Source organism: Idiotropiscis lumnitzeri, chromosome 10 (genome assembly GCF_059441095.1).
Source record: "Idiotropiscis lumnitzeri isolate Australia: NSW breed Sydney's pygmy pipehorse chromosome 10, RoL_Ilum_1.0, whole genome shotgun sequence".
Classification (NCBI taxonomy): Eukaryota; Metazoa; Chordata; class Actinopteri; order Syngnathiformes; family Syngnathidae; genus Idiotropiscis; species Idiotropiscis lumnitzeri.
The window spans coordinates 14,510,369-14,524,427 of NC_142400.1; the positions used below are offsets into that span (position 1 = coordinate 14,510,369).

Consider the following 14,059-nt stretch of genomic DNA (forward strand, 5'->3'; position numbering starts at 1 on the left):
CTGCACACCTCTTTTGGCATGATTGCAATGATGAATTTGCGTTTTTATCGTTTTGCATCAATCGAACATAAGTGTAACTGGTCTGCATTCAATTACATTAAATAATACCTGTTTGCAAGAAGCAAACACTGCAAGGAAAAACATTAAAGATTTTCATGAGTCCGCTTACAAAGGAATGGCATGAGACGTTTCATTTGCATCACTGCAAAGTGCACCACATCCAACTGTTTTATTTCACCTCAACCAAAAGCTTTGATAAACAAGAACAGCGCAAAGGTTTTGCACAGCCAAAGTGAAGACAGAACACATGGAAAGGAGGATGAAGCATAACCTTGTCACATTTTTTTTTGCCATCAGATAGAATTTACTCAAAGCCATGAATGTGTATTTATCCAAGTGATGCCAGTCAAATGAATTCAGAGGGGGGGGGTTTTCCCATAAAATCATATTAGACGGAGATAATTGCTAAAAATATGTGCAAAGAATGAGAACTCTGTAATCCTGGAGATATTTTGTGGAGATATCACATTAACATGTTTTCCACCATTTTGGTTTTTGGTCTTATTGGGGCAAGGATAAAACGTTGCCCAGTGACACACTTGGGCGTCCAATATGAGTTACCCCTCCCCAACTATGTAATAACTTGAGCTGTACAGTCACTTAGACTGGTAAGAGTCCATCATTCCCTCTATATAGGCTAATCCCTACCACTACAGCATACAGTTAGCAAGCTAACTATGCCAAGTTTGCCAATACATTGAAAATGCAAATTACCTGGATGCCACAATTTATAAAACACTCCAGTATTGTTATCTAAATTCGCAAGCGTTATGTATTCTGTGTTGTGCAAAGCATTGTGGGTATATATGTCACTAGCAGGAAGTATTTGCTAACTTTGTGTGAGCCACAGGCCGACTGATGAGTGCCGCTATCTCAATGACTGTTTGACTTTCGCTGAAGCATCTCCATTATGTGGACCGACACAAAGATACAGCACCAAGCCAGGTGGTGACGCAGCGGATTAGCCGTTTCCACGTCTGTGCCAGCAGCTCTGTTGAGCCTGTTCGCTCGTAAGCTAGCTGGTGGCTAAAGCTTCTCGTCCGGGTGCAGAAAGCCCCGCAATGACTTAGTTGGATATATTCCAGCTACCCCTGCTGATCAAAATCTTTAGTTGTTAGTAGATCAAGAAATAGAATAGAAATATGTAAACCCTCAAGCTCAGTAGACTACAAAGAAAAAAGTGTAAAACCAGAAAAGAATAAAAATATGTATGACTGGTAAAGGATCACTTGAAGGACAGTTTGAAACTTGACGGTCACCGTGATGTGACTGAACACAAGTGAACTGAGCTATCGCAAACGGCTTTGAGTGGGAGACCCCCGCCAATCATATGCCGACACTGTAAAAACCGGCCCCTGGTGCTCTTATCAGGAAACAATGTTTTAAAGCTCCACATAATATGCCGCACTGTATTGCTTGTTATAAAATACAAACAACATGATGTGATTGTCAAGGAAAAAGCACTGGCTGGATGCTTGAGATATTGTATATTAATACACAGAGAGGTAACGCTGAGAACAGAGGACAGGGTGAGGAATTTTGATGGGCTATTGGCTGCACTCGTGCACTTTTAGCGACAGAGACTCTCCACGCTTCACTTTTTAGCCACAGCTACATAAGCAATTGTAAATACAATAAAGTATTATTGTAAAACACATTTCAAATTGTGGCAAAACAAGTTAACAACATTCTTCCATTGGTGAAAACTACTCTTAGATTCCCGAAATGTGCTACAGTTCATTGGCATTCGGTCGTATCGCTCGATGTATCAAGCGCCTTAAAAATGCAGTCTAAAAGTCTGGTATGAAAGCTTGTAATTGGCATAGTGAATATTATTATTACCGTTATTATTGGGGAAATCTTAAGATTATGTAATAAAGGGGTAAGTGTTCTAAAGCTTAACTCTGAAATATTACAAGTATTCTGAAGTCATTTTCAGAGAAGGTCAGCATTATAAGCATAGTGGAGCCTGAATCAAAATACATAGTGATGTTTCAAACGGGCAAAACCAGCCCAGCCAGTTAAAGGGGCTTATTGACATCAGTCCCAGTGCACGTGTAAAATGAGTGTTAGCTGCCGTTGGTGATAATGACAGAGGTGCCTTTGTGTCCGGTTGTCTGTTCTGCCGGCATGCGGAGGTGAGGGGTCATATCCGCGCTGGCAGAAGTGCAGTAGCCTCGGAGACTCTCTTGGTCGTAGAGGTGCTCAAGAGCATAGCCTGTTAGGGGGTAGGGCGTATGCTTTTCCAAGTATGGCCGAAAGTGGGTGTGGGGCGGATACAGAGCTGGGGCCGGGGTGGGAGAATCTAAACATGGGCCAGGCCGACCAAACGAGTAATGTAATTGTAAAGAACGTGGGCTCAGGTCTGTCTGGAGGTAGTCTTTGGACTTGTTGAGGCTTTCGGACCCTGGACTTAGCCTTGACAAGTGGGCGGGGCTGTGCATGTGACTCAAACCACGACACACCACAGTCTGTATTGGCCTTTGCGTATACTCTGAGGTGCAGCAGAGACCGGTGCTGTTTAACAGTCCGTTGGCTTCCCCCAGTGGAGTGTCTGGGTGAGCCTTTCGTAGCTGAAGTCGACTTTCTTCTTCCTTAATCATATGCTGTGTTGCTCGGATAAGTGTCTCCATTTTGCTGGGTTCCTGTGGGCTGAACCTGAACTGGTCAGTTCGCTGGCGATCTCCTGAGTCACTGGTGGAGCCTCTATCTGGAGAGCTCACCACACTGTCCTCATCCCAATGATTCTGACCTTTTAGAAACATGAGTTAAAAAAAAAGAAACAAAAAATATATATGTAGATACATTTCTATATAATGTAAATTATATTACATTAAGGAATGTTACTTAAAATGTTGGCTGTATTTCTAATATATTGCAGGCCACCTTTGAGTTTTGACTGGACATATATTGTAATACATTTGAGATCTTACCATCGTAACTGTGGGCTGCTGTAATATGTGGAATGCTGCCATCACATCCTTTGGGGTTCTCCAATGAGACTTTACTTAATGGCAAAATTGCCCTTGTTGTGCTCCACCATGTGTCCCTGCTGGAAGGAGGCGCTCCAAGGAAATATCGTCCTGCTTCACATCGACCCCGCTCACAACTTTGACCTTGAGCATGCACATGGACGTGTTTGTGACCGTCACCGGTACGATGCTGCTCTTCTGACACACTGTAGCATAGTGGACCAGGATCAGTGAACTGCTTGTACACGCAGGAGGTGTCCATGCCTTCATTTGTCTCCAGCATCTGTGGGGAGGCTGCATCAGTAAGCGGACTTCCCTTCCAGGGACTATCCTGATCTGAATCTGACCGTTCTGCCTGAAAACTTGGATACTGGGTTGAGAAACAAAAAAACAAAAACAATAAAAGTGGTTACAATGAATGGAATTTCAATCTAATTAACTACACAATACTTAGTGACCCGTTTTTTTTTCTTGCACTCGACGAGTACTCCATATGTTAAAAAAAAAACCCACATCTAATACTAAACTAAAACTAATGCAATCTAAACTCAAATGAAGTACAGTATTTTTGAGAAAAAAATAATTATAATGGAAAATCTAAAACTATTAAAACCTTTTAGCCAAGCAGTCTTTTGGGGGGTTAAAACAGGTTAAGGCTTATGAACTTAAATCAGACAAATTTCTTTTGTCCTGATTTCAACGTTGATCCTTTGAACATAATCAATAGGGCATCCACTGCTAAATCCCTGCACAGTATCCTCTCTCTCTCTCTCTCTCTCTCTCCCCCCCCCCCCTCTCTCTCTCTCTCCCCCCCCCCCCCTCTCTCTCTCTCTCTCTCTCACACTCTCTCTCTCTCACACTCTCTCTCTCTCTCTCTCTCTCTCTCTTGTGTGTGTCTGTGTGTGCACGAGTTAGGGGAAGGACACATCAAATACAGGCTGGATAGGGATTTGGGATCCAAGAACAAGTTGTGCAAAACACACTGACATGGTTATACTGTAAAATTGTGTACTGCTGGTCAAATAGACTTTCAAAGTTAACAGTAGAAACAAAACAACATTCTGGCAAACCTTACTTTCATGACTTCATTGCGATAGCAATTCTACTTGGTGATGTGGCTGTCTTGGAATGCCTGATTTTGTTCTTGAAATACGTTTGACACTTGATAAATACATAAAAATATATATTTTAAAAACTCACCTGACTATATGGCGAAAGTCTCACTTTGGTTTTGGAGCGGGAAACTCTGCTTTTATTGGCTCTGCCTGTCTCTGAGAGACTGTTCGCTGTATTGCTGCTGAAAGGGAAAGAGGTCTTGGACATGACCTGATCCAGAGAGAGCTGGAAGCCTTTATACTCCGTATTCCTGAAGACACAAGTTTAATTACATTCCTTGAATATTCTGCATTTGTATTTCAAATATCTAAAATATGTTCAGTGCATATGTGCTTAAGCAGAGATGTCTTTTCTCTCCTCTCGCTACGTAAAAAACTAATTGTACAGTTATTCCAGCAAAAGCCCATTAGCATTTGTTTTAGCATTCCAAGCCTCATCATGAAGGACCAAGACAGGCTGAGTGTTGCGTGTCCATGTGAGACAGAATTAAGACTTGTAAATGTTGGGATGTTCTGAGACAGCTGGAATGACTGTTGGGAGTCTTTTTTTTTTTATACCAGAGGGATTGAAGCAAGGCCTTTGACAAACACTACACAGAGGGAAAGCAGAGCAATCAAATACATTAGGAGATTAAAGGCTATGTCTGGCTAAATCAGGCCTGTAGAGTGTGGACGTCTTTGTACTGTGAAAAAGGAATTGATTGTGCTCCATGGATGTTGCCATGGCAAATTAGGCTGGGACAACAGAAAACCTTGGCAGAGATTTACTTGAGACAAACAGTAATGCATTTTTCCTTTGCTCTCAGCGTTTGGTTACGCAAACTTGATAGCAATAATCTATACAAAACATCCAGATGGATGTATTTCATAGGATTGGACACCCTTTATTTATTCTGCGCTTAGAATTAATCAAAGTGCTTTTGCATTATTTCCATCATCATTTCGGTTTTATCTGTACAGTCACCACTACAATATTTCATGTCTACATTAATATTACAAAAAATAGTTATGATTTAAGTATTACAGTATTGTTCCATGGCTCACATTGAATCCCTTTACAACATTTGCAATATACAGTAATGGTGGATAAGGGTAAATTATTTCTGGTTCACACAAAACTATACTAGTTTCCCCTTCCAAGCCTTTGTGATTGCAAGCTTTCACTGATGCAATGTCGTGACTAAAGCTCTGCATTGGCAGACCCACAGACCATCAGTCATCAGACCTTGAACACACAGTGGGAGTTCACATTCAGGTGAACTGCCTTTATCACTTCTTATCCATGGTTAGAATGTACACAACGGCTACTGGATGAACACATTTCACCCTGATAACATTCTTAACAAAAGACCACCCCTTACCTACCAAAGATTATCTTATAGTTCCATGTCTTGTGCAAAACGTTTGACTTAAGTACGTTTTGTTTCAAACATTTCATTTCATATATCCCAATAGAACCGTGCAGTTGTTAAATAATATACCACAGAGTCTCAAATGAAAGATGATAAACACAACACTTATCTGGATTCAGAATTTAGGAGGTAAAATAAAAGTGTGTCAAGATTTACTGAGCTTGTTGCAGTACAGTATATAACAAGTCGTGTCTGATAGCGAGGTGCAATGGAATTCATGGGAATTTTTCACTCGCAAACTTGTACATTTGAAAGTGACGCATATAAAGGTTAATACACTGCATAAATCATGAGCAAGTATTGGATATGACCTCCTCGGAAAAAATATGTCTGAAAGCAGGTGGAGTCGCATAGAAAGATGTGAGAAACAGCAGCATGTAATGTGCATTTTAATGCCAACCTAACAGCGCGGAGCTGTTAACTGTTAAATGCAGTCAAGCCAATTTGGAACACACACACTATAGTGCCCCTACCCTGCACACACGTTGCAGATTGTGGTGGCGGTCCATAGCATGGCCAATATGTTCGTGGAATGTGCTGTGTGTGAAATTGCGAACGGGCACAGAACTCCCCCAGGCATGGTGATTCTCATGGTCTTGGATACATGCTGAATTAGGGTACTTCTCAACTTACTAGTTATCCAAATAGATTAGAATGTGATACGATCTGATATTACGCACTGTATGCCATGGAGTGGACGTGATACATGCCAGTATATACAGTATTTGTCTAATATTTAACCGTACATGTGAAGTCTTGTGTCAGCAACACACCCTAGACAGGTTGCTAGCCAATCCTTAGACGGGTTGCCAGTCACAAAAGAAGCAGACATAATCGTCAGAGCTGGAAAGTCTGTCCCAGGGGCGCACAGTTCAGGCCCTCCCGGACGTCCATTTCCGACACATTTTAAAAAAAGGGTTCAAATAATCTGAGCTGGATTCTAGTTCAGCCCACGAATAGGCCCTCTGGCGTGTGATGTGGTCGCGGCCGAATGGGCAAATGACAAAAATGTCCTCAGAATGAGTCAAAAGTGACACTTCTAACTGGGCGTACTTACTTGCATTGGGTAATATTCTTTGAGTTTATGTTTTCCATGTGCGCCCTGAAGTGCACACAAAGGTGATTGGCTCATGTTACGGGGGTGAAATGTTGTTCTATATGAGATGTTGCGACAGAGAAGTTGAGTAAAGCAGTACAGTTGGCAGCACAACTTTATCAACATAAAACATTTGAGCATGTTCGTTGAGAAGAAAGAAGAATGAGACAAAGAAGAAGGAGACAAAAAAGACCATAATAAGGTAAGCACATTTGAATCCTAAAATGGCCAGCTAATGATCTTAAATAAATCTCCACCGTTAGCATCTCTCCCGCGGTGGCGGCATGCTTTTTTTTTTTTCAACGTGGTCGGGGGCCAACAATTTTTATGAATAAGGCCAGAGGGTCAAGGCCGGAATGGGACCAAAAGGGCGAAGGGCGGGGGACTGACCGTCAAAATAGGGTCAAGCGCCCAGCTCTGCAAAAGATATATTTCAAACCCAAACTAACGTACAAACAACAAGTTATGCCCTTCACTGAGGATCGTATCATCCAGCAAAGACATCCGGCATTATTTGCTTCACTCATGAGAGAGAAGAGGAAAGATTTGAGACTGGGCAACGTGTGGCTGTTTCACAATGTTCTGAGCATCAGACTGTTCCTGGCCAAGACGAAAATCACTGTGCCACAAAGACCCCCTTACACACTTGACCTAGCTGCGTGTGATTTTTTTTTTTCTTTCCCAAGCTCAAGAGTGTTGTCAAGTGGACCCGTTTTGAAGACAGGGATAACATAAAGATGGGCGTGATAACGGATTTCCGCAGGATCCCAGACAATCCTTCAAGGAGTGCATGAAGGCATAGCAGAGAAAGCTGGGAAAGTCCGTTGGATGCCAGAGGAATTACTTTGCAGGAGAAAACGCGGATTTGAAATATATCTTTCGAGACTCATCATTTCACTTGACATATTTGCCATCACTCACACTCTTCTGTGGTGGGACAACAGAAAAAACAAGAATAATCTAATCTTGTGGATTTAAGGATTTTGACGCGCTCTGAGCTGAAGTATCATGAGAATGAGCAAGATAAGCATGAGGACAGTTTCCGTATTGTAGGACATAAGGGACATTTACATTTTTAGCTTCAACTATAACTGTTTGGATTTTTTTTTTTTGGCTGGGGGCTATTTTCCAGCATTCTGGCAAACAGCAGGTACTTACGTGAGAACATAGTTGACGCTGACGATGCAGTGAGGTCTGGAGGAGCGACTGTTGTGTACGATGGTTGCATAACTCTGAACCCACACCCAGCCACCATGTTTGGCCAAGAAACGGTAGTACCGAGTGGTGACTTGCCCTTTCACAAGCACTACAATAAAAGAAGGGAGGAGGAAAGGAGGTCAAAGCTAGCATTTAGTAAATTAGATTAACAATTACTTTTAACTCATTACCAATTACTTTTAAGTCAATATATGATATGATAACAATAATAATTCTATATTGAACCAGCATATTACTGCATTTTCTTCAAAAATACACTTTATAGGGTTGTTTTTTTCTGTTCAATATTAACTCATTCAATCCATAAGACATACAAATACGTTTTCAAAAATGTAGACCCCACCTCCCAAAGTCGTATTTATACGTCTTTTTTTTTTTTAGTTTAGTTTGAGTTGAGATACAGTATGTGCTTCTTCAACACATATGACGAAACATGGTTACCAAGTTATTTATAGATCTTTAATAGCTACTTCGATTCAATAAAGTTTGATAATATCGCATGTTCAACTACTCACACAAATGATGCGCACAGCGCAGATGGAAAGAGTCACAGCTGTGGACATGATGATAGAGGGTCTTCTCTATAAGGTCTTGTGGCTCGTAGCCTGTAAGCTCGGCAACCCTAGACAACACACACACATGCACATGCAATTTTTCAGCTGTCATTAAGTGTTCTCATGTTGACACCCAATCCAAAGTGCTTTGTTGGAAAGAAATCAACTGACAAAGGATTGAGAAAATAACGTGGCACACATTGATGTCACATTCACAGTGCATCAGCGGTGTGAACATGTAAACAAGAAATACCGCGAGTCGAGGAAGATGAGCTTCATGTCCAGACTGGCTCTAAACATGAACATGTTGCTATGCAGTTTGATCTCTGTGACCGCACTGGGTGGTAACGAGTGACCGACGGCCACCAGCCCAACGTTCTGATAGCAGCCGTCAAATGGCGACATGTCCAGGCTGTACTGGCGGATTTTCAAGTAGCCACTGCAGTGAATCACCTGGGTAATGAGTGGATCTCCATTCAATGTTGCAATAAGAAACCGATTAAGTAATCTCATAAAAGTAACGGGTTTTTTTTCTGACCTTGTAACCGCCACATGTAAGACCAGCATTCCTTTTTGCAAGGACACATTTCATTCTCAGAAAGAATGAGCGCTCCATTTCATATTCTGCAGGGAAGGAAAAAAGAATGAGTGCGCTCGACTTCTCACAGAGATTACATGAATGCAGCGAGATAATGGTGTTGGATAGATTTTTGATTGAATTACAGATAAATAGCTTGGACTCCGAAAACTAAGAGCATCTGAGACGCACATTTTTTATTTGATAAAGTTTAAATCCACCGAGCTATCCAGCATGATAACAAAAGAGCAAAAACAAATACATTACATGGACAAAGAAAGATTCTGCACTGGTGTGAATGATAATTTCTCATCGTTAGGATTATCATGAATGCTTTTCTAGCAGTCGTCACAAATTAATGAGTTTATATCATATCATCAGTGTTTACCTTGGACAAAGTGTGAATGGTAAGGCTGGTGTGCTGTGAGGACAGCCGTCATTTCATCATGGTCTGCAGGATGAATGTATTCAAAGATGCTGTTTCCTGTCAACTCTACCTGAAATGCACAACCATGTCAGGACTGTGACACCTCAGATGCAACATAGCAAAGGAGTTAACATTACCTTTGTTAAACCAACCTGAGACAGACCCAAATGGACCGAGGCTGTTTCCGATATGTACATTATTTTCCCATCCGGAGCAACCACAAAAATAAAGCCGTCCAATGTCTGAAAGATACGACAGAGAATTGACCATAACTAACGGCAAGAAATCTGTCCAGGATGACTTACGTCCACAGTTTTTTGTGCACTCCAATGGATAGTGAACATATGTGGGTGTGCTGTAGTGTCTTATTGCAAGTAGCTATTATTAGAGTCCTCACGAGGGTCGCGAGGGTGCTGGAGCCTCTCCCAGCTATCTTCGCGCAATAGGCGGGGTACACCCTGAACTGGTTGCCAGCCAATCGCAGGGCACACAGAGATGAACAACCATCCACGCTCACACTCATACCTCGGGGCAATTTAGAGTGTTCAATCGACCTGCCATGCATGTTTTTGGAATGTGGGAGGAAACCGGAGTACCCAGAGGAAACCCACGCAAGCACGGGGAGAACATGCAAACTCCACAAAGGAAGGCCGGAGCAGGGCCATCGTGCTAAACAGTCGTTCACCGTACCGCCCTTTATTAGAGTCAGCAGGAAATAAATAGGCTGAGAGGAAGATGGAGTTGAGTTTAAAAAAAAATAAAATTAAAAATTAACCAAATAGAAGCTGGAACTTACTCTGCAACTTAATCAATCTAGCCACAGACTCGCTATCCAGATGAAGTGTGCTGCATTCAAAGTTTGTCAGGCTTGTCGACCAAATTGCTGAATCCCAAGCAGCTCAAACATGGACATACGTCTATTAATAAATAACTAATAATAATTTTCCGTTTGATTAATGTGCATGTTTTATTTAGCTAAATTTCAACATTCCTTTCGGGGAAATGTTTGACTTGAAATTAAAATGGTATTACTAACTAAATGGTATTGAAGAATATATTTATTTTTAGTTTGGCAGGATTTTTTGGAAAGAATTGCCACCAAACGGTGGCTTTCACGAGATACACTGTCCAGACATTCGTGTTTGTTTGAAACACTTAATTGAAAGTACCTTTAATGCCAAGCAGCATTAAAAAATGCACGCTACATACTGCAGGTGTGAAACATTTCTCAATTTTCAATGTTTATAAATAAGTAATCAATTTCTTTGATACCCAAGACACACTCTGCTAATTTCTATGTAATCTTGAGTCTAATGTTAGGGCAAGCTATTGCTGCTTTAGCAAAGTAAGCCAAGTTGTCAACTATTCTGGTCATGAAGTAAAATTTTAATTCCACTTGTCTTTGCAAACAGTGAAGCAGTGAGGGATGCTTCAATTGTGTTGGGATCGTAGTTGTTTATGACGGCCACCTTGAAAGCATGCAGTCTCTTTCTGCCACTGCAGCCAAAGTGTTTCAATACACTTCTACATTTAGCCCTCCTCTTAGCACAACTAAGCAGATTGGAAAGTTGTTGTTTTTAACACAGTAGTTACAATGACCCTTATTATTGACTGATTGAAATCTGAGTCTGAGAGAAGGTGTGGAAGCATGAATACAAACTGCCTAATTTTGTTTTAAATGCCAACAGGGATTCAAATAAAAATTAATCTCACAATAAATAAATAAATAAATATATAAATAAATAAATGTATATAGTGTCATCCCCATCATCTGTCTTCCAAGACCGCCAAATGTATGTATGAGTGTACTGTGTGCATATACGTACAGTACGTACATCCTAGAATATACCTCACAAAGTATTCATTCATACCACACATTTGTGTTTCAAACTGCTATACATGGCTTTGCCACCAGTGAGCCTACTCCTTTGTGTTGTTGCTAATGTGAGAGATGATGAGCTGTTTGAAGGCTCAAAGACAGATTGAGGCCCGTGCATGACCATGAATGCGCTCAGCTCATTTAAATCCTCAAGCACTATGAGGGGAGCAGTGGGTGGCAAATGGGGGTAGATAAGACACCATCTACTGCTTTAATAATAATAATAATAATAATAATAATAATAAACATAATAATAATAATAATAATAATAATAATAATAATAATAATAATAATAGTAACCTGTAGGAGGTGGGAACCTAATTCCTGGCTGACCCCATCCAGAGAGCTCCTGCTCACATGGCCCCATGACTCGCCAAGGCCTGGTAAGCAAATCACATGAAAACATTTTTTGAAAGATAATATTCTAAAATTACTGCCAATAATGACAACAACAATAATGATTATTATAATAACACAGAGGAAATCAAGTGAGTTATAAGCAACAATATGTATCGCATACAACGCAGTTTAATATATTTTAGCTGAAAACATGCAAGGGGATTACATCTCTAGTGCACTGCAAAGTACCGACGCCTAATAATGTCATCAGATTAAAGTCAGAACATCTTAATAGACCTCATCTTTCAACGCGTAAGCATTCGGATAGAAGCCATTTCTATCTTGTGAAACTATTAGCATAAACTATTCAAAACGAAGGAGGAAAAAAAAGCTTTGAGTTAAGCTGCATGAGGCCCAATACCCAAAGCGGGACAAAACAAACACGAGTCGGCGCAGCAGACTTGGAATTGAAATGCAAATGTGGAACAGAATAAACAGGCGGCATGTGGACAACACTGCGCTCCATAATATGGACTTCTATGTTTGGACTCGGAGCACAATCGCATCGCCTCCACTTCAATTTACTAAGGAAAGACGCATCGAATAAATACTTGAATTGGATTAAGACTTCCACCAGGAACAAAATTATGAATTGTTCGTTTTACCGCCTCGGAAGGAGTTTGTTTGGGAGACAATAATGTTATCTTATTAAACGACTTTTTCTTTGTCTTATTGTCTCAACTCGTAAATCATTTATTCACCAAATAAGGTAAATACTCAATTGGATTTGTTTAAATAAATTAGAGAAAGAAGTAAAAAAAAACATTGCAATGATACACGTGTGAACACCATTAACAAATGTAACGGAGCGACAAATTAAACGAACGAATTATTATTTTTGTCACGTAGCATAAACAAACCGTCGTATTGTAAAATCGTGTTTTAGCCTTCAATGACCAATGCGTGGCTTACTTAAAAATTGTACTTTTATTTTGACTATTACAAAAAAAAAATCTGCATGGGAATATATTGGAATTTGAGTCATTAACAACGTGCATTATGGCAATAATGATCTAATTTACAAACCGGTCACATAGGAACACTTTGGCAACTATACAGCATAATCACAACAACGTTGTTGCAAATTTAAAGTGTATACAATTGTAAAGTCTATTTTAAGTTTAGCAATTTTCAGTCAGCGCCCACAAGAACGCATTTAGTGACTAAATTCAACCGAGATGGGTAGCATGGCAAAGCTCAGCAACACCATCGATCCAAACAAAAAAGAAAATGGAACAACATTTTTCCATGTGCTGTGTGTTGCGTTTAGTATTGATTGTCATTTAAATTCATGGGCTACGCATGTTAAATATTTATTACACAATTTCCTTTTTTCTTACTTTCACACTCGCGTATTACCTTTGCGCCGAGGTTTATTGCATTTCAGGTGCACCGTTTACCTACTTTTAGTATTTTCTGTCTAGGTTCTTTGTGAGCACACCTTCCACTAAATGGTGACAATGAGTCTTGTGTGCGGCTCCAAAGAGCCACCACATATGTTGAAGGATCAGACATGAGCATGCTGCTAATATGCGAGGCGATGCAGCAGTCACGCGTGCAGCATGAATCCTCATCACAGGGACTCCAGGAAACCACATCACTCAGGCTTTGAGATGACTCTGGGTCAAAGGAATTCATGAAGGCTATTTATTTCAGATTAAATTGAACAACAGTGAACAGCGAAATTATTAAAATCACTAGAATGGTTCTGGGTCAGACTCTCGGCTGGTCTGGGTATTTCCCGTTTTGGGAAGTCACGAAATAGTTTGGATATGTTTGTGAAAAAGATACGTTACATTTAAGATATGTTTTTTTTTTTCATTTATTGTATTGTTCGATTACTATGCTCAGCGTGTTGTTAAGTGGTGACTGTACTGTGTTATTGTAATGCACTTACAGTAAATGCACCCTCCTCGACTAACATGCATTTAATGCTTTATATATACATTCGTGTGAAACCTTAATTATATTAATCCAAAAACAAAACAAAACACCAATTACCAATCAGGCCCTTTAAACACATAAAGGCCGCGGACTTTTGGAAAAATCCCAACTAATCCAAATTGTTACAATATATTATAATAAAGCAGACAATTCAAACTAAATTGTATTAATTTCGTTCCTTTACTAAATAATTTTTCAAACATATAGAATGGATAGATGCACGAGCCTCACCTTCAGGAAAAACGATCCTCATTTTGAGGTAGCTTGTGGTCAAGCGGATGATAGAGGCTTTATCCAGCTGGGACGTGATGGCCGAGGGGAGCGGCAACAGTTTGGCCAATTCATAAAATTCACTGTTCTCCTTTTCCCGTCGAGTCCGTGCAGCATTTTTCGATTTCTCCTTCAT

The 14,059-nt window shown here is 40.4% G+C and overlaps 1 protein-coding gene across 3 annotated transcripts; it reads right to left on the minus strand.

Annotated features, from left to right (window-relative positions):
* Positions 1–1,765: 1,765 nt before the first annotated feature.
* sim1a (SIM bHLH transcription factor 1a) lies at positions 1,766–14,059 on the minus strand. 3 transcript variants are annotated; one of them, XM_088306822.1, is made up of 12 exons: positions 13,885–14,059; positions 11,611–11,690; positions 9,569–9,673; positions 9,393–9,501; positions 8,966–9,051; positions 8,681–8,880; positions 8,389–8,495; positions 7,814–7,961; positions 4,233–4,398; positions 3,114–3,402; positions 2,994–3,041; positions 1,766–2,812 (listed from the first exon to the last, which is right to left on the minus strand). In XM_088306822.1, the coding sequence occupies exons 1-12, from the start codon at positions 14,057–14,059 to the stop codon at positions 2,130–2,132; spliced, it is 2,196 nt and encodes a 731-aa protein (XP_088162948.1). In that variant the 3' UTR covers positions 1,766–2,129. The 3 variants fall into 3 exon arrangements, with proteins under 3 accessions (XP_088162948.1, XP_088162947.1, XP_088162946.1); XM_088306821.1 differs by having other exon boundaries at positions 2,994–3,402; positions 9,584–9,673; XM_088306820.1 differs by having other exon boundaries at positions 2,994–3,402.